Source organism: Carlito syrichta, unplaced genomic scaffold, assembly GCF_000164805.1.
Source record: "Carlito syrichta isolate Samal-C Ts95f unplaced genomic scaffold, Tarsius_syrichta-2.0.1 Scaffold302298, whole genome shotgun sequence".
Taxonomy (NCBI): Eukaryota; Metazoa; Chordata; class Mammalia; order Primates; family Tarsiidae; genus Carlito; species Carlito syrichta.
Genome location: NW_007246394.1, coordinates 108515 through 129346, shown reverse-complemented (window position 1 = coordinate 129346; position 20832 = coordinate 108515). Strand labels below are relative to the sequence as shown.

Genomic DNA, 20832 nt, shown 5'->3' with positions numbered 1-20832 from the left:
TGACCTGGTGGTCCCAGGCAAGAGTTCTGCAAAAGAGAGACTGGAGGCAGGAACCTAAGGTCCCAGAGGCTTTGGGCTCTGCAAGAGATCACTTTTTACTGCAAAGTGCGCCTTACTGGGAAGATGAGAAGTTCATGCAAACATGAGAAGCATCATGTAGTGTTTTAGGCTGGTACAAATGAAGATAAAATGTCTGTTACAACATTTAGGATTAATCTAAGATGTTTGTCAGAAGCTGTTAGAAAATTATGCTATATAAAAGAAACTATTTCTTACATAGCAGATAGACAACTGGTATTATTTGAGAAATTTTTAAGTTTAAAAACATTTTAATCTGAAGTTATCTTTTTTCTTTTAAATGCATTAAATTTTCTTTCTAAACTCTAGCTATTCTGGAGATGGAAAATCCTATTTGATCTCAAATGAGTATTTTCCCATCATTCTCAAAATAGTATTCCATTTTCACAGAGACTTTCAAATAACATATCCCTTATTAGTAATACTCCCAAAGAATATGAGATTTTAACTTAACTCCAACACTTTTAGGTCACAGTAAAATCACTTGAAGAGTAATTACCCTTTTATTTGGGGGGGGAATATTCAATTCTATTTGAGTATTGCGGGGACCTCATTTTAATGTTATTAACCTACAAGGATTATTTAACTGAGGCTACATCTGTCCTACCTACCTGCTATTCTACAAAGCATATGAAATGAAATATACAGCTCAGTAACAGCACGCCAATCCCAGAATGTGACTATACTGCATTTAGAGTTAGCTAAGTTCACACAGGGAAGAGGCATGAATTACAATCACATAAGTCAAATCAACTACTAAGGAACCAAAGATCTTTATTTCCAGCCTGTCACTGCTTAATTTTTCTTCAAATTCATGCCTAGATCAGTCACTCTCTAATATCAATATTCAAAATTACTACAGAAATATAGGTTTAGGTTTTTAGGATTTAATATCTTGTCATTAAATCATACATTTCTTTGGTTCAGATCACGATATTTCTCAAAAGGTTCTTAAGAAATATAACTTTGAGGTCATGAGAAAGAGTACCAGTAAACACCAGAAGTGAATGAGAAGTCTTGTCTTCTTACCTGATGAAGTTTAATGGACATTCGAATTCCAGGGACGACTACTTTTCGTAGCAATTCCATGTCAGCAAAGATCCACTCATCTCGAATTGAAGAGATGCGGAAATCTCCTTTAAACAGGGCATGCAATCCATAGAGGAATGACTCTAAATTACTGTCAAGATTGGAGATAAAAGTTTACATGTTTTGACAAAAGTCTTCCATGACTCTGACTCTTATATCTGGGTGTGCATCAGAATCACCTGGGAGTGCTCTGAAAATACAGACCCCAGGAATTAATTTCAGATTCCCTGAACCAGAATCACAAGAGAGAGGGCACATAAGACCTGGGCCCTTGATGAGCCAATGTAACAGTAAGTCCATAAAATAAACAACAGGCAAAGCACTTGTACTGGGAAACACAGTTATCAGGAGAAATGGAAAATATGCAATATCCCTTAATTCTGACACATTTGGATATATATGTCAGGGAATTCAGTTTAGAGTCCCCAAATCTAATACACGTGACTCTATTAAAAGTGTAAGTAACCTGGACAAAGACTACAAAGAATTATGGAGAAATATAAATAAATAAATTTATTAGAGAAGTATAGACCAATCAAACTTCATGGGGCGGTTATATTTTAAAATGTGACGATACACACATGCATAAATTTTAAAAGCTAGCTCTGTTCCAACCACTCAACTATGTTCAGCAAAAAGATCTATAGAAATATAAAACCTAAGAGACTTGTACAACAAATTAGCATAGAATGAATGCCTCCATGAAAAATGATTTCAGATTACGTTATATAGCCTCCACATTCTTCCTGAGAACAAAGACACCTCCTCACCTAGACATGTGGTGGGATGCGGTCCCCAAAGCTCTTCGCCCCAGAACACAGAGTCCATAACAAAGAGTCACCAGGGACGAGTCTTTGTCCACATCCAATGGCTTTAGGAAAAAAGAACATTAGTTATCAGAAAGATCTGTAAGTATTTAACAAATCAGAAGATATCTAATTAATACATCAGAGACGTGATAAGGAACTCAACTAGTATATAATTTCTCTCTCTTAAAAGTTCTAATAAAAATAAACTTAGTAATAAAGCAGTATGAAGTAAAACATGAATGTGTATAGGGAGGGTCTTTGGAGTCTTTAAATAAGATCTAGAACTTTATAATATTGGAAGATAATAAGAAAAAATGGCTCTGTTATAAAATATTAGGATCTTAGCTAAAGATTTCAAAGCACTTACTGGTATTATTAAGATTCCCCTCTCCTGAAAATATAATATTCTATCTACTAACTAGTTATTTCTGACCATAACTTGACAAGCAGGCTATGAATGGCAGCTGTGTTAGCCAATTAGTGACTATAAATGTAGTAAAGAAAAGCACACAGATATCCACAGAATAACATCTCTCACAGCCTTTTATTTTTTAGCAACTGTACACCTTGACTACTGAGTTAGTAACTCTCTTCTTTCACCCTAAGAAAGTTCAATAATAATCACTGACATACATATATATATGTATGTATGCATACATACAAAATCATACAAAATAGTTTTACCTTATATAGCACTACAGAAAATCTCAGTAGTATCTCTGTTGCCAAGAAACAATCTAGGGAGTAGTTCTCAAAGCATAGACTAGGACCAGCAGCATGAACATCACCTGAAAACTTGCTAGAAATGCAGGTGCTGGGCCACTTCAGATCCATATGATCAGATTCTAAAGGTAGGGTTCAGCCATCCATCATTTGCCAGGTGATTCTAATGCATGCTACAGCTGAAGAACCAATGATACAGGCTAATAATGAGCTTAATCATTCTAAGTTTGCCAATGGTCTATATTTTTGGCTTTATAAACCATTAACTAATAAACACAAAAGGGGAGCTAAGATATTATCTTAATATTGATTGGCTAATTTAATTAATTGCCATTAATTAGATGATTTAGTTAATTAATGGCATCTGCGTTAGAGACGCCCTGGCTGCTTGCCTGTTAAGACTGTTTTTAAAGATTATCTTGTATAGCACATATTCTAGTTTCAACAAGCAGGCCCTTTGAAGAGAATTTTGAGTCCAGGTTACAAAACAGTAAATAAAGAGTATGAGAGCACTAGTTTTAAGAAATAGAAAAGAAAAATAAAAGAGAGAGTGAGTGCAGACTTGAAGTTATACAAGCAAAAAAATACTAAAGGTGGTTATAATGGGTGATTAAAATTAGGGGCAATTTTCATTCTTTTTTCCCCTTCCTTCCTTCCCTACCCTGCCAGTTTTCTATGCTGAAAAAATGTATTGTTTCTGTGATGAGAAAGAAATATTAAAAATAAAAATCTAGTTCAGGGTTTTGCTTGTAGCCAAGATGAAGTAATAGAAACCGTATTTATTCTCCTACCTAAAACAGCTAAGAACTGGGCAGAGTATAGGAAAAAACAGTTTTCAGACACTGGACACTAGTCCCTGAAAGACAGGAAACTAATGAGGAGGTCCTAGAATCCACAGAGCTCATTACCTAGAGAATTTCCAGCCACAGCACAAGAAAAGGGAACACAGGCTGAGTTTAGAGGCTTTGAGTCAGCTAGAGTTCACAAGGCACAGTCCAGAGAGGAGAGAGCTAAAGAGAGCTACGGAGAATGTGGGATTGGGGGGAGGGAAGGCTCCAGAGCAAGTGGACCCAAGACCGAGAAAAGAATCATCCAAAAGGGACAATGGAGGACCTCGCATGGGGCTGGAGCACTAGTAGAGCATTGTCTCAGTCATGAGGAAAAATCAGTCCCAGACTCAAGGTTGCTCTGCTTCCTCCTAAGCAAGCCCTGAAAGGATCAAACTGTCCCTAAGGAATTTAACTGTTATAGAACAAAGTTCCAGAACACTTATAGGAATACAGAAACATCCAATACCTTCAAGGTAGAAGTCATGAAGTCTGGCATCTAATAAAAAATCAACAGGCATGGTTAGTAGCAGGAAAGTATAACCCATCAGGAGAGGACTAATCACACACTCACATACAACTGGCCACCATAGATACAGAAGCCAGACCTGATCAACAAGAACATTAAAAGGGTTACTAGGACTATATGCCATACATTAAAGAAGGGAGAGGAGTGGCTAAGCACGTTACATGACACATGGAAGCTTTATAGAAAGGTCACAAATCAAACTTCTAGAGACACAAAGTAATACAAATGTCTGAGATTAAAAATATACTCTATGGGATTAATGCATATTAAACAATGTAGAAAAAAGATACATGATCTCAAAAAACACAGCGATAGAAACTAGAAACTCTATGCAAAATGGAATACCCACAGAAAAAGCACTGAAGAAAAAAAAAGGACACAGGGCATCAGGGAGCCACAGGACAATCAAGCAGCCTAACCAAGTGTCTCTGAAATTCCCACAAAATGGGGAGAAGGAAAAACAGAAAAAAAAATATTTTGGAAATGCTGGAGATAGATCTTGGAAGAATCTGGGATGGCTGCTCCAGGCTTTCTTGATAAGGAAAATGGAGAACCAGGCACCACATGGCTGTGAAAAATGGGCCAAAGCTGGGGTCTGGGCCTTATGGTCAAGGAGATTGCTAAAGAAAAACCTCTGTTCCTGCCTCAGATAACACCTACCCAGAAACAGAAAAATTCCTCTCAATTTGCTGGGTTTTGAGATCTGGCCTGGTGAAGAGCACCAGACTGTACGTCTCCCCCTGAACGGAGAGAGCCTGAAAGGATGGGTCCCTCACCAGGAAGATGCCCTCCCGCATGGGAATCCAATCTGCAAAGTCTCCTGCAGGCATTCCATAAACCCCGGATGTTGAACTGCCACTGTTTGTTAAGACACAGATATTTACATTTCTTAGTCCTTTGTAGTTTGTGTGTGTGTATATTAATAAAACATTTAACAGTTTTAAATGGTGGGAAAATGTCCAAATCTGCTGAAAACTATCTCATATACCTACAGATTCAAGAACCTCAATGAACTTCAACAAGAAACATGAGAAAACTACACCAAGGCACACGATATTCAAACTGCTGAAAAACAATGGCAGAGAGAAAATCACTGTGAAGCCAGTGAAAAAAGGCACATTCCATTACATATATTTTTTCAGGAGAACAAAGGTAAGAATGACAACAGACTTCTCATCAATAACAACACAAGCCAGAAGACACTACAGCAACCTGGTAGGGCTATTTTGTTACTGCTGGAGAAGCATGTGCCCAATTCCCTAAACTGCAGGAGAAATTCTCACCAATAATTCCTACTAATACTAACAACAAAGGTGAAAGAAACATTGCAGCATTTGAGAAGCAGGAAACAAAGTCAAGCTGAGATGTATCCTTTCACTTTAAAAATGAAGGTAATTTTAACACAGTTGCTCCAAGACCAAAAATTCCAGTGGGAGGTGGCTTCTAAATTTCAGAGGAGGGCACTGGAGCGTGGAGTCAGCAAATCTTATGGCTTAATTAGCATCTCAAGGAAAAGGTACACAGGAAATGGTGATTCAGAAAACACAATGCATGATTTTAAGGAGGTGATGATAATCTTGTTCAATTAAAAGAAAAACTAGAGCACAAGGGAGATATAGCTGGAAAAATACAAGACATTATTTTTTTCTAAGGGATTATAAGAGTAGAACATTAAGCCAGACAAACATTAGGGACGGTGAACTACCAGAAGAGACTGGGATAGCCTCGTTTGGAGGTACATCTTTGGAACACCTGATTTATCAGGGGATTTCCTCAAGCTACACCCATGGTTTCAACAATCATCTCCAAGAGAAGGATCCTTACGTCTAGGTAGGAGAAGCTCTGTTCCCAAGTGGGTAGACCATGAGCTCCTAGTCCAGGTTATCACCATTAAACCACAACAAAAGTAATCAACTTCAGTGAAGCCAAGGAAGGGCCATTAGAATAATATGACCCTTCTTCTCCTACCCCCTCCCTGCCAAAACAAGTCCATGGATTTGAGAACAGTATGCAAAGTATTTTAAGTATATATCTTTTATGGAAAAATAATACTGCTTGTTATATTTTTGGGAGAAGTGTAGCATTTTGTGTGTGTGTGAGCTGGAGTCTCGCTTTGTTGCTCAGGTTGAAGTGCAGTGGCACACTCATGGTCACCACAGCCTCGATCCTTCTGCCTCAGTCTTCCAAGTAGCTGGAAGCACAGGCACGCACCATCACACCCAACTAATTGTTTTGATTTACCGTAGGGACAAGCTCTTGCCAAGTTGCCCAGGCTGGTCTCAAACCCGTGAGCTCAAGCAATTCTCTTGCTTCTGCCTCCCAAAATGCTGGGATTACAGGCATGAGCCACAGCGCCCAGCTGGGAGAAATTTAGCTTTGAGGCCCTCCATTTCCAGCTGTTGTCTGCTGGTCTTGATTCTGAGTCTCTTATGAGGTTCCTTGAGGATATCTATTAAAAATATGCTACTCTGCTCAGTATCAGTTGAACATCTCATATAAAAGTTCAAAGGCCACCACGCAGACAGGATGCTCCCATTTTTACTGGTAAAGTAAAGAGAAAAGAGGCTAACATGATGGGGTATTTTGCTAAGTAGCTGCAAAGCAAGGACTAAGCCAGGTGCTAAATCTGAAGGTAGTTGGTATGTCCACTCTAGACCATGACAAAAGTACCAGTTGTCAGCAAACCTTTGCACATGATGCTGGTGGTTCAAATACACAAGGCTTTTGCTTAGAAAGCATTTGTGGTGATAGGAATTAGCTTTGTATTCACAGGTTTTAATACAGCAGTTGAGAAACACAGGGTCTGACTAGGGACATAATACTTTCACAAGTCATGAGTTCTAGAAGGAAGCAGTAGTGGCTGAAGTCTGTAACTCAGCTAACTTTAGGTTAAGAAACATTATACCAATGTATGGATTGAGAACCACCTGAATTAAAATCACCCGGGGTGATACAGATTTTTATGTTCCCAGTCTTAGACATACTGAATTAGAATTTCACAGGAATCTGCATTTTATTTTTATAAGTACCTGTCATTTTTATCCACATTAACATCTGAAAATCAATGGTCCAGATGTATGCTGTCCAATATTGGCTACAGTGATAGCCAGTACTACCTATATGGACTATTAAATTTAAATCAATTAAAATTAAAAATTTTACAATTCTGTTCTTAAGTTGTATTGGCCATATTTCAAGCATATAATAGGCATGTGTGACACCAGATAGCACAGGGCATTTCCAGTATCACAGAAAGTTCTATCAGCTAGCACCTGTCTAGACTTTGTATTTGGGACAAAGATATTTAATTATCCTTAAGTCTGGTGGACAGAGGTAGAACTTCTTAAGGATGAGATTGTGGAAAGTAACGTATGTCACCGGGACATGTGACAATGCATGTGCATGCAGAGGGCGGACAGTGCATCGCCTGGACTGCAGGATGAAGACACTGCAAATGAAAGAAAGAGAGAGAAGGCCTTTGTAACCTGCTTTGACAGAGTTGGTCTGGCCCAACCACACTGAGCCAGATGGTTTCTCACCTACATCAAGGAGGAAAGTCTGGGAAAACCGACTTCAGAATAACTAACAGGGATATTTTCCTATCTTTGGAAAAATCTAGATTCAAAGAATTGTAAACGAAAGAAACGAACTCTACCTTTGCCCTTCGGGAAGAGCAATATTCTATCCAGTTGAGGTAAATCACACAGAAACTCTCCCTGGATACGCCTGCAAGCCGGTGGTCATAGTCTTCATCAATGTTGGGATTAAACGTGGGGTCCACATCAACGTAATTCCGATCTGCACACAGACGCAGTCCTTCCTGCATCGTCTCATTGGCTAGCCATTCCTCCAGCTTAGAGGAGGTTGTAACATAATAGATGATACCCTAATATGAACCAAAGGGAAAAAAAGAATTCGGGTTAGATCACATTTTGAATTAACTCCAATTCCTCAGTGAAATAAATCCCAACTATTTCTAATGATAGCATGACTCAAAAATACTTCATTCTCTAGCTTAACATTCTACATTTATTTCAAGAATGCTATAAAAACATACCTTGGGTCTTCCTGGGTCAAACACATTTAATAATTTAAAATCACAACCATAAATTCAGTAAGGCAACTTCAAAATAATTCTATTGATTTTAGAACTTTTGAACTTAGGATATTTTAAAAGAGGTGAAAAAATGTTACTGTTGTCTATTTATTTTGAATAATTTCTCATAGAACATTATTAAAACCATCTGGTGATCCTAGGTCAAGTTATAGAAATATAGCTAACGATAAAGCAACAGAAATATATATACTTAGAAACAGCAACAGAAAATACCCCCACACACATATACACAAATAAAAAAAAGTTATAAAGTCAATCTCTAGCTTCCTGAGGGTAGGTCAACCAAACATTAAATGGAAGCTCCAGCCCCTTAAGTACAAACAAGGTGGCAGGCAGAAGTACCAACACAAGATATGGGAACTTCAGATGTAGGTTGTTAAAGTTCAGCACACATTTCCCTCTTGAAAATGCTACTTTCACCTGGAAGTTCCCAAATCACACCTATGCTGTCTTTCTGTAAACTCTGTAGCAAAAATAGAACATCTTGCAGTAAAGGGTTAGCCTTGCCCAATGAGAGGCTTGGCCTTTGCCCACAGGTCCCAGGTGTCACCTGGAAAGCCTGGAAAGCCCAGCCTCTATTAAGAGAGTCTCTATTGGAAAGGCCTAGAGCCACACAGTAGCAACATGACCTTTGGAAGCCCTGGAGACTTCCGTTGGCCATGTGGGTGGTCAGCCACGTCCACACAACTGCACCCAATAAAGGCTCAGGTGAGAACCTCAGCCAGCAACACCATGTGAAGAATGCCATGACTCTGCAAGGAAAAATGGGCATCCACACAACTCTGCTGGGAGAGGACAGCCAGAAGCCCCTCGGTGTGGTGTCTCTGGACAAACCCCTCAACGTGTTATCTCTGGACAATGCCCTCACCCCTCTTCCTCTGCTGATGTTAATCTGTACCCATGTAATACTATCTGTAATACCATGAGGATAATGTGAGTACAACGACTCTGCCCCGACCTATGGGTCTTTCTAAAAATTGCAGCTAGTGTCAGAAGTGAGGGTAGTCTTGGGGAGCTTCTTGGACATTGCAGTGGTTTTACTCAGTTTGCTGAAAGCAGTCAGTAGCTAACAGCAAGGGCTCAGGAGACAGGCAGGTTTTAAATGCCTAACTCCACATGCTGGTTAGGGGATCTTAGGTAGAGCAACTTCTGATCCTTAAGCTGTTAATTTGTGAAACAGGGAAGTGACACACTTTTACTCTTGTGTGGACATACATGTATGTATACTCATTTCTCAGTGTAGTACCTACCACACTAGCTACAAGTGTTAGCTATTACTAAGGAACAGATGGAACGAACTCCACTAAAGCAGGAAAAAGAGCACCTTTGGTGGTGTATTCTTACTGACTTCTCTGGATCCTAGAGAATTTAAATCACTACTTAGAAGCAAGGCATAAGTAAATCTATACATGTCTTTTCCAAGAAGAGCCTCTGGTCATCTGAGGATTGAAGCAGGCACACAGCATACCTTGACATAGTAAGTGGTGAGCACTTTTCGTAGGTCAAAGACTTGCAGCATAGATGCCGCACTGTTGTCTGTGATGCTGTAACCCTCCAGAATATACTTGGTGACGATCACCTCCCAAGCCAGCCAGCGTTGGCTGAAGGCCGCATTGAAGGAAAGCACATGAGGAATGTGGCCAGGTTCGCAGCAGCAGAAACCCTCGTCCTCCTCTACCCCCTCCGTAATGGCTTCTACTTCCCGCTGTTGACAGTAGGTACCTTAAAAAGAGAGAGAGAGTGACCATCACAAACACAGAGAAAAATAGAGAGTGGGAAAAACAAATGCCTCAAGGACCCAAGATTTAGAAAAGAGACACATTTCATAACAATTGAAAGTATCCTTAGGATATTCATTGACAAACTGTAGGAAGCTCTTGCTGTTGGGCCACCTCTGCCTCATCACTAGCACACTGAGGCCCTGGGAGTCTGTGCAATAAAGTAACTGCTTTAATTCTGACTTATCTATTCTAAATGTTTCAAATGGGATTACAATTGCATTCATATCAAATAAAGGATCAAAGAGTAAAGGTACACCTCCTGAAAGTTTGAGTTAGTTAAAAGAAAATACCAAAGACAGAGGAATGAACATGGAATCATACCAGGCGCACAGGATGCAAGAGAATCTGAGTCCCACCTGCCAGTAATACGTCCAAACTGAAACAGTACATACACTTTCTATCTGGTTATACAACTTCCTACAGTTCATTCTAGTTTAACAGCAAATACATAATTTTTTTTCTGTTGTGTAATTAATTGCATAAGACTACATTATTGACATTTGAGACTTACCTGCTGATAAAGTTTCAATTACATATAAGGTCTGATTACTCTGCACTAGCAAACAAATATCTGAAGTTACATTCTTTTATACAACATACATATCAAAAAGACATTTACTGTATTACTGCTATTGAAGTAAAAAGACAAAAACAGATTAAATACAGAATTAGACCCACAGCAATCTAGTTGCCAGCATATTACATTAATGTCGTTTTGGATAGGGTTTATAGGGCGATGGGAGAGGAGGTTGTAGTTAAAACAACTCATCATACAAACCTCTCAAACGGAGCACAGAGTTGCAATGGCCAAAAAGCTAACACAGTGCTCTAACACTGTCCTGTTACTAATTACCTTACTGCCAATATCTGCTTTCCCTAGACCCGCATCCCAAAGCTATGTGACTGATAAGACTGGTACTGTATGTCAGTGTTTGCTTTCCTAATGTTGCATTTCAGAGACAAATGGACTGGTTTAGTGTGGACATCTACACTCCAAGACTGTGAGAACGACCTTCAGCAGCACTGACACCTGCATTTCAAGGCCAGGAGACTGCTGATAAACCAAGACTGGGGTTTTATAAGTGACCTGCAAGAGAACAAAGGCTGTTGGTTTCTCTCTATAGAGACAGCCACTCCCTCCCCTTCTTTTCTTTTCTTTAATAAACTTTCAACCACCAGCGGCTTGTCTCTTCCTTCTCGACATACATTATAGTTTTAGTTTTGTGGACTTGCTTCAATTTAAATTCCCTATATTATGTAAAGACTACAAAATGATCAATTAAGTGATATGTAATTATTCACATATTTAAGTTACATTGTGAAAAAACAACTTTAGGTTGCAGAATAGGTTTTTCCCCTTAAAAGACACATACACCATCCACACATGAAAAATACTGCTTTGAGCAACACTGACACTATGAAACTGAGCCCCGAGTGATGGTGGGACAATGAAAGATAAGGCATAAGAGGGTGTTTCAGCCAAGCTAAGGAGCTGCCCTGTTTAGCACTCGAGAACCCTCCATTTCTTGTTTAATTACTTTCACCAACACTTCCATAACAATGTTACACAGTTGACAAGAAAAAACCCTTGTCGGAGCAGACATTGACAGGAATACTCGCTGTGGCTGGCACTACACATGACATTCCCTAGAGGTGGACAGGCACACTCTGCTTTACTACCCCTCACATGCACTGTGACCCCACACAACATGGCAGGTTGTGAAGGTTTGCAACACCCCTGTGTCAAGTAAGCCCACTGGCACCACTGTTCCAACAGCACGTGCTCACCTCCTGTCTTCGGGACACATTTGGTAATTCACAGTATTTTTTTCAAACTTGTTCAATATTCTGATATCTGTAATGGCAATCCTGTGATAAGTGATCTTTGAAATTATTATTGTAATTGTTTTGGGGCGCCACAAGCCCTGCCCATATAAGGCTGCGAACTTAAATAGACAAACATAGCTTGTGTTCTGCCTGCTTCACTGACTGTCCGTTCTCCATTTCTCTCCCTCTCCTCAGGCCTCTCTGTTCCCTGAGACACAACAATTTTGAAATTAGGCCAATTAGTAACACTACAATGTCCTCTATGTGTCAAATGAAAGGAAGAGTTGCACATCTCTCCCTTTAAGTCAAAAGCTAGAAACAATCAAGTTTAGTGAGGAAGGAATGCCGAAATCTGGGACATGCTGAAAGCTAGGCCTCCTGCACCAAACAATTAGACAAGATGCGAATGCAAAGGAGAAGTTATTTATTTTATTTTATTTTATTTTATTTTTTTGAGTTGGAGTCTCACTCCGTCGCCCAGACTGGAGTGCAGTGGCCGCTCCCGGCCACAGCAGCCTCGATGTGCTGGGCTCTGGCGATCCTTCCACCTCAGCCTTCCAAGTAGCTGGAACTACAGGCACGCGCTACCACACCTGGCTGATTTTCTGATTTATTGTAGATATGAGGTCTCGCCAAGTTGCCCAGGCGGGTCTCGAACCCACGGGCTCAGGCAATCTATTCACCTCAGCCTCCCAAAGCACTGGGATTACAGACTGAGCCACCGAGCCTGGCTAGGAGAAGTTATTAAAGGAAATTAAAAGTGCTACTCCAGTGAAGTTATTAAAGGAAATTAAAAGTGCTACTCCAGTGAACATACAAATGATAAAGAACAACAGCCTTATTGCTTACAGGGAGAAAGTTTGAGTGGTCTAGACAGAAGATGAAACCAGCTACAACATTCCCTTAAGCCAAAGCCCTAACTCAGAGCGAAGCACTAGCTCTTCAATTCTACGAAGGATGACAGAGGTAAGAAAGTTGTAGAAGGGCCAGGCTCGGTGGCTCAGCCTGTAATCCCACGCTTTGGGAGGCTGAAGTGAGTGGACTGCCTGAGCCCGCAGGTTTGAGACCCACCTGGGCAACTTGGCGAGACCTCATCTCTACAGTAAATCAAAAAGTTAGCCAGGCATGGTAGCGCGTGCCTGTAGTTCCAGCTACTTGGAAGACTGAGGCGGAAGGACCGCCGGAGCCCAGGTTGAGGCTGCAGTGGCCAGGAGCGTGCCACTGCACTCCAGTCTGGGCGACAGAGTAAGACTCCAACTCTAAAAAAAAAAAAAAGAAAGTTGCAGAAGGAAAGCTGGAAGCTAAGAGAGGTTGGTTTATGAGGTTTAAGGAAAATAAGTTGTTTCTGTGACATAAAAGTACACGGTGATGCAGAAAGTGCTGATGGAGAAGCTGCGGCAAGTTCTCCAGAAGATCTAGCTGAGCCCACTGATGAAGGTGACTATACCAAGTGACAAATTTTCAACATAGGTGACCGCAACCTTATAGTAGATGAAAATGCCATCTGGGACATTCATAGCTAGAGAAAAAAAGTCAATGCTTGGCTTCAAGCTTCAAAAGAGCAAGTTGACTCTCTTGCTAGGGGCTAATGCACTTGGTGACCTTAAGTTGAAGTCGCTGCTTATTAACCATTCCAGAAATCCTAGAGCTTTTAAGAATTATGCTAAATCTACCCAGTCTATACTCCAGAAATGGAACAACAAAGCCTAGATGACAGCATGTTTGTTGACAACATGGTTTACAGACTATTTTAAGCACACTACTGAGACTTATTTCTCGGAAAACAAGATTCCTTTCAAAATACAGAAGGTGCCAAAAAAAAAAAAGGAAAAAAAAATGCATTTTAAAAAAGGAAAAAACTGTATTAAAATTGTAATATCAATATATACTGATAACAAAAGATAAATATGTCACATTTGACTTCTGCAATTATAAGAGGTGCTCAAAGTGGTTACCATCAGCGACCAGTCACTTCTGATTATGGCAAACATCTCTTGACATCTCTCAAAATGCTCAAAATGTGTATATACTTTTTTGGCACCCCTGGTATTACTGCTCATTGACAAGCACCTGGTCATCTGTGATGAACTATACTAGCCGTTTCCTGGATTAGCTAGGTAGTTTAGTCACCTCATAGTGAATATTGCTAGTAAAAAATAAAATAAACACTCACTAAAACTAGATGTGTTTAAAGTAATCTGAGTAAAAATTGAAAGGAATCTACTTAGCAAAACCTATTTTTGATGAGTAAAGTTTCACTTGAAAAACTGTATTTAACAGAAGTAACACAATTAAAAAGCTAACACAGTAGAAACTGGAATCAGAAGATTCTGATATAGTCCAAAAAAGGCTAACAACTCAAAATTTTCACATAAAATATACATGAAAAGAATCTTGAGATTATAAGACCTACAGGAAACTGATTAAGAAATTTTTTAAAATTTTGCTTAAAATAAAACAACTACCATGATAGACAAAGTTTAAAAAAATGGCTTAGTGGAGTATGTCCCAGAGAACAGATAAAAAATGCTCAGTGGGCCCAAATATGTGCTTGGTAAAAATAAAGACACCTGTGACTAATACTTTAGGGACAAGGAGGAGGTAGGACAGGGAATCACACTCTAAAGGAGAGAAAATTACCGAGGATCTCACCAGCATTCGCAAAAGAACAGAATCACACCTCATGAGGGCTCAGGAATGAAAAGAAAGGAGAAAAAGGCCACACACCTATGCTATTTAGTGAAACACACACTATACACTGACTGCGTGTGTGCTGGATACTGGACACATTGTGATGGGTGGACATGCAGAGTTTTGCCTTTAGGAATGTGCCTGTATTCTAGAGCAAAGGTTGACAAACGTTGGCCCCAAGACAAGTCCAAGCTAAGAAGGACTTTTATGTTTTTAAAAGGAAAACCAACAACAAAAGAGAACATACAACAGAGAATGTGCATGGTTCCCAAATCCTAAAATATTCACTAGCTGGCTCCTAACAAAAAGTTTGTCAACCCTGGGCTGGGGGAAACCCAAATTTTAAATAATAAACACAGTCATGTGTTGCATAATGATGGGAATATGTCTGAGTCATAAGTTATGTGATTTTGTCACTGTATGAACATCAGAGTGTATATACACAACCTGAATGATAGAGACTACCACACACCTAGGCTGTGTGGTATATAGCCTATTGCTTTTGGGTTGCACACCTACACAGCATGTGCCTATACTGAATATTGCAGGCAACTGAAATACCATGTATTTGTGCATCTAACCACATCTAAACACAGAAAAAGCACAGTAAGCACATGACATAAGGGATAGAAAACGGTAATTCTACGTAGAGCATTACCATGAATGGAGACCATAGACCTGGAAGTGTCTCTGGGTATGTCAGTGATGGTGAGTGAATGTAAAGGCCTAGGACATCACTGTGCACTACGCACTACTGTGGATACTATAAAAACTGTACTTTAGGTGCTTTTGACTCTTTTGTAACAATACTTAGCTTAAAACACAAAGTCTAGCTACATAAAAATATTTTTTCTTTATACCCTTACTCTAAAAGCCTATTTTTAACTTTTAAAATGCTTAAATTTTTTAACATTTTAACCTTTTTGTTAAAAACTAAGACACAAGCACACACATTAGCCTCGGCCTACAGGGTCAGGATCATCAATATCATTGTTCCACCTCCACATATGGAGGGTCTTCAGGGACAGTAACACCCATGGTGCTGTCATCTCCTGTGCTATCAGTGCTTTCTTCTTCTAGAATATCCCTGGAGGACCTGTTTGAGGCTCTTCTTAGGAGATGTTATCCTGCAGAAATACTTCCACAGCAGTTGCTCTCATCCTAGATTTGCCTGGAAGCAGATAATGCACTATGAACATTCCTTTGTACTAATGAAAACCTTCTGGTGTTGGGTCTGCATTTTCAAACTCTGTACAGAGCCTGTTGGGGTCTGCTAAGCCCTTGACTGGTACTTCCCTGTTCTTTCTCTTCTCCTTCAGCTTTCTTTTCTCTCACCCCTTCCTCATTGATGCATTCCTGCTCCAGTACCAACAGCTCCTCATCATTGGTTCCTCAGAAGCCATCTCCAAGGGCTCCTTCGTGTCGTCCCACCCACACCTAGGTTAGAGCTGTTTGCAATCGCAACCATGGCTGTGTTGATTTTTGCAGCCTCCTCATTCTGGGCAAATCCTCTGAAGTCATGAATAGACTTCTCAAGTATCCTCTTCCAGATGCCCTTCAAACACTCCTTGGTGACATCACCCCAAGCCCAAGCAAGGTTCTTCATGCAGTCACAGATATTGAACTCCTTCCCGAGTTACATCAGGGTCTTCCTCCGTTGTAGCAATAGCCTGGGCAAAGTCCTCCTCAGGCAGTAGGCTGTGAAGGTTACTCTAACTCTTTGATTCACTGGTTGGCTCATAGGGGTGGTGTTTGGAGGTGGACACACCACTGTGATGCTGGGATGACGATCACGCATGAAGGAGGGTATGCAGGAGCATCGTTGACAATGAGAAAACTCCTGAAAGGTCTGTTTCTCCACATAGTGTTCTTCCATGTTGCTGGCACAGCAACTCAGAGGGCATACAGGAGGAAGAGCTGGGGTGTCATGACTTCTTACTGCTCCTACAGTACACCAGCAATATATGTGTATTGAAGTGCTTGAATGCCAGATCACAAAAGGTTTCCATGTGTAGCTTGCACCACTGCCCCAAGCAAGACTATGCTCTAGTCCTTAAGAGCCCTGACACCGGGCACTCCCTTGGTCTCTTGATAGATGACACCTCTTTCAGGTAGCCATTTCCAGTACAGAGAGGTTCATCCACATTGAAGATTTGCTCTGGCAAGTAATTTTCCTCCACAGTCAGTTTATCTGGAGTTTTCAAAACTTCTTCCGCTACCGTCATGTTGGCACTTGCACTCACCAGTCATTTTCATGCTGTGACATGAACAACCACCATTGGATTGTTTATACCACCCAGAGTCAGCAGTAAATTCTGTATTGTAGTCAGGGGGGCTGGCTCTCCTTACCACATTACAAACATACTTTTTGCTTTGGTGTGGTCATCATGGTGCTGAGAAAGATGAGCTTCTGTATCCGGTTTTCCATCCAGGTCATCAGAAATTTCTCCACGTGAAATCAGGCTCTTCTTAAGTTCTGTTCATCTGATTGCCTTCAACAAAGCAGATCCTCCAACAGCTCCCACCATTCTACTCTCATCAGCTGAGATCCTGCTATGGGGGGATGGTTCCCGCCTACTGACAAGGACCTCTGGGAGCCATCACTTCAACCTAACTTCTAGGCCCAGCACTCGACAGCACTTCTAGGGTAATATCAGCTGTACACTGTGTTTGCTTAGTGCCATAAAACCAAGTGACATGAGATTAAATCAAGCACATGAGAAAGTGATACAGCCAGGATGTGCAGTGAACATCAGGTGTGTGAGGCAGGGCTGGTGTGACACACTCAGGGCTTCACAGTGAATTTTTTTTTTTTTTGAGTTGGAGTCTCCCTCGGTCGCCCAGACTGGAGTGCAGTGGCTACTCCTGGCCACCGCAGCCTTGACCTGCTGGGCTCCGGCGATCCTTCCGCCTCAGTCTTCCAAGTAGCCGGAATCACAGACATGCGCTAACACGCCTAGCTGATTTTTTTATTTATTGTAGAGATGAGGTCTCACTGCCCAGGCGGGTCTCGAACCCACGGGCTCAGGCAATCTACTCACCTCAGCCTCCCAAAGGCGCGGGATTACAGGCTAAGCCACCGTGCCCGGCTCACAGTGAACTTTTTTTATAAGTAGGAGTATCCTCTAAAATGATGATAAAAAGAATGATTAAAAACACAGACCAGTAGCCACAAGTCAGTCATGTATTATCATGATCAGGTCTTATGTATGTGCATAACTATATGTACTAGACTTGAATACGACTGGCAGTGCAGCAGGTCTGTTGATACCAGCACTGCCAAACGACACACACAATGCTCTGTGCTGTTACATGAGGATGACTGTGATGTCATCAGGTGACAGGAGCTTTTCAGCTCCATTATAGTCTTACAGACCACTGTCATACATGCTGCCCATTGTTAGCAGAAACATCATTAGGCAGTGCATGACCATAAGATCCTTACCGTGCTAAGTGCTAAGAAAGTAAAAGCAGGTAAGGTAACAGCTAATCATGTGGGATAGGTAGCAGAGAGGACTCCTGAGAAAACAAAGACATTTAGGCAAATACCTACAGATAAGGAATTTGCCAGATCGAGGACTTGGGGGAAAGATGGGAGGATGGCTGGTATTTTCTGGATCAAGGAAAAGGCAATAAGGAGCCCTTAGTAAAGAATTTAGAAGACAGGCATGGTTCTAAGTTTTTAGGCTATAATCTCATGCCTGTAATCCCAGCAATTTGGGAGGCAGAGGCAAGAGGACTGCCTGAGCCCAGGGGTTTGAGACCAGCCTGGGCAACATGGCAAGTCCTTATATCTACAATAAATAAAAAAATTTCCCAGGTATGGTGGCACATGACTGTAGTTCCAGTTACTTGGAAGGCTGAGGCAGAAGGATAGCCTGAGCACAGCAGGCTGAGGCTGTGGTAGCCATGACTGTGCCACTGCACTCTGGCCTGAGCAACAGAATGAAACTCCAACTAAAAGAGAAAAAAAAAAGAATTCAGCACATGTGACGCAATGCAAGAAGGCCAGCATGGCTAGCATGGTGGAGGAGGGAGCTGCAGAGTGAGGACAGGGAGGCTGGCAGGGCCAGACCATCAAGCATTGGAGAGATACCAGCATCTGAATTTTATCGTAAATGCAGTGGGAAGTCACTGAAACATTTTAAGCATGGGAATGACATGAACGAATGTCCCTTAAAAAAAGAAATCCTAATGTCTGCTGAAGAATTACAAGTATTCCTTGCTATTCAAAGCTAGTATGAGTTCAGATAATAAGGGATACCATATTTATAAGTTTGAGTTGAGTTTTGATTAGCAAATAATAAGTTATGATAGCAAAAGATTTATCCAAAAATTTATTTGAATTTACTCAGTAACAGAGGGTGAAAATTGGAGGAGTGACAATGTAGATAAATTTTCTGATTTGGAGAACTTCCGATCAATATAATGGAATGAACAAACAGTAAAAAGGATCCCTCTATGTCACACACATAAAAATGCTAGATAATACAGCCTCCCGTGCACTTTTGTTAAAAAAATTAAAGTTTAAAAACAAAGGTAAGATCCTCAGGTGCCAAAACCTAAAAAGAAGCTAAAAGTTATAGCAGTGACAGGTGTGGTGATGACGGATGCTGACTTTTGGATGAGTCTGGCTGGATTGAAGTTCAAACAGCATGAGCTAAGACTCTAAGACGAGATGAAATTAAGGTTCCAGGCTCCTGACAGAGAAGCAGAAACAAATACTCATATGACAAGAATGGGCTATTTTGAGAGGAGAGAGTAAATGGATTACAAATAGATCACAAGTAAATAACAAACATCAACACTCACTGCATTAATTTGAGCGCTGCATGAAGTCTTACTTCTAGTGAATAGCGTAACTTCTAGAGAAGTACCTGCTCTACTAACAAAGACAATCTATAATTTGAGGCAAGCCTTCTGAATCAACACCAGGGTGAAAATAAACCTACGGGGGTATAGACTTGGCTCAATTCACTTTCTAGTTAAATGCTTTCTTATTTCCTGTTCCAGACTAAAACACTCCAATACACGCTTAGAGCTCTCTAAAGCTCTCTAAAATCTCTTAAATCCAAATGTTTCCTACACTGGAAAGACATTCAATAACAAGAAAGACATTTGATAACAGGACTTGAACTCCCTATGAAACGACTCTCTACTTAAGCTTACAAGCTATTCAACTTGCAGGAGTTGATAATATCAGGTTGGCATATTTTTCAATGCAAGATTTTTTTGTGTATAAAGAGCTTTGTCTGTCAGTATGTCAAAACTGTAGCAGGCTGGTGGAAGAGTGGGGAGTAACTATTTAAGTGGCATGGGCTTCTATTTTGGAGAGATGAAAAGCTTTGAATTAGAAAAAGGCTTTGGCTATACACCACTGTGAACATACCAAATGCCACTTATTTCTTCCTTCAAGTGGTTAACGTTACAGTATGTGGATTTCACCTCAATTAAAAACAAATGTTGAGGACAAAGGCATGGTGTCTACATGAACATAATTCAGTTAACTAGTCTCACACAAGAAGTCAACATTCTACACTGCCAGCCACTTAGCAAATTTATGCAACTGGTCACAAAAGGGACCAGCAGGAGACCAAGCACAGAGCAACAGAAATTCAACATAACTGGGAAACAAGTCAATTACACACTAATGCCAATACCTTTACATATAATGTCATATTGCAAGAATGATTCTCCTTGGAATATGAAATTTGGGGTAAAAAAAACCTAACCACTTACTCTAACTCTCATTCCACAATCCCAAAGATCTAATTTTATGGCAGAGATATAAACATACAATGTTAGATGCCACAGGAGTACATGTAGAAATAAAATGCAAATGAATGCATGCCTTACCTCGGAACTCAAGTCCTCGTAGCTGGAATGTGACCAGCCCATTGCCGATCTCTATGAGGTGCACCAGTGCGTTGAGGTAGTCAGAAGCCAAGATGAAGCAGTCCCCTGTGCTGTAGTTCCCCCACCGTCCCAGCAGCAAATCGCCACAGAGACTGTGTTGCAAGGATCTGGTCAAATGCTCATAGAAGATGGAATTCAGATTATTGTCATCTGATCCTATAAAAGGATTTTAAAAAGTTAAATTTCACCTTAAGTTCCCTTTATACTGACAACTGAGATTTTTTAAAGTATTAATACTTACTTCCAGTTAGAGCTGTCCTTATATTTATTTGATAAGGAAAATAATATTCATACTCTTACAATTTCTATATAGAAATGAAACACAGGTTAATGGGAAAGGTTTCAGAATTTGGAGTCACATGACTCCTCAGAATCTATGGTTCCCATTAATAAAATGTGGGAAACTGATTAGATGCAATCTAAGTACTTTTCCATAAATTATTCA

The 20832-nt window shown here is 40.4% G+C and overlaps 1 protein-coding gene across 1 annotated transcript in view; it reads right to left on the bottom strand.

The window, feature by feature from the left end:
- PCNX1 (pecanex homolog 1) overlaps positions 1 to 20832 on the bottom strand; it is a 141743-nt gene that overhangs the window by 14532 nt on the left and 106379 nt on the right. The window contains exons 25-29 of the mRNA XM_021711439.1: positions 20328 to 20543; positions 9641 to 9894; positions 7711 to 7941; positions 1938 to 2038; positions 1108 to 1258 (exon numbers count right to left, since the gene is read on the bottom strand). Of these exons, the coding sequence (XP_021567114.1) occupies positions 1108 to 1258; positions 1938 to 2038; positions 7711 to 7941; positions 9641 to 9894; positions 20328 to 20543 (953 nt within the window). The remainder of the gene's footprint in view (positions 1 to 1107; positions 1259 to 1937; positions 2039 to 7710; positions 7942 to 9640; positions 9895 to 20327; positions 20544 to 20832) is intronic.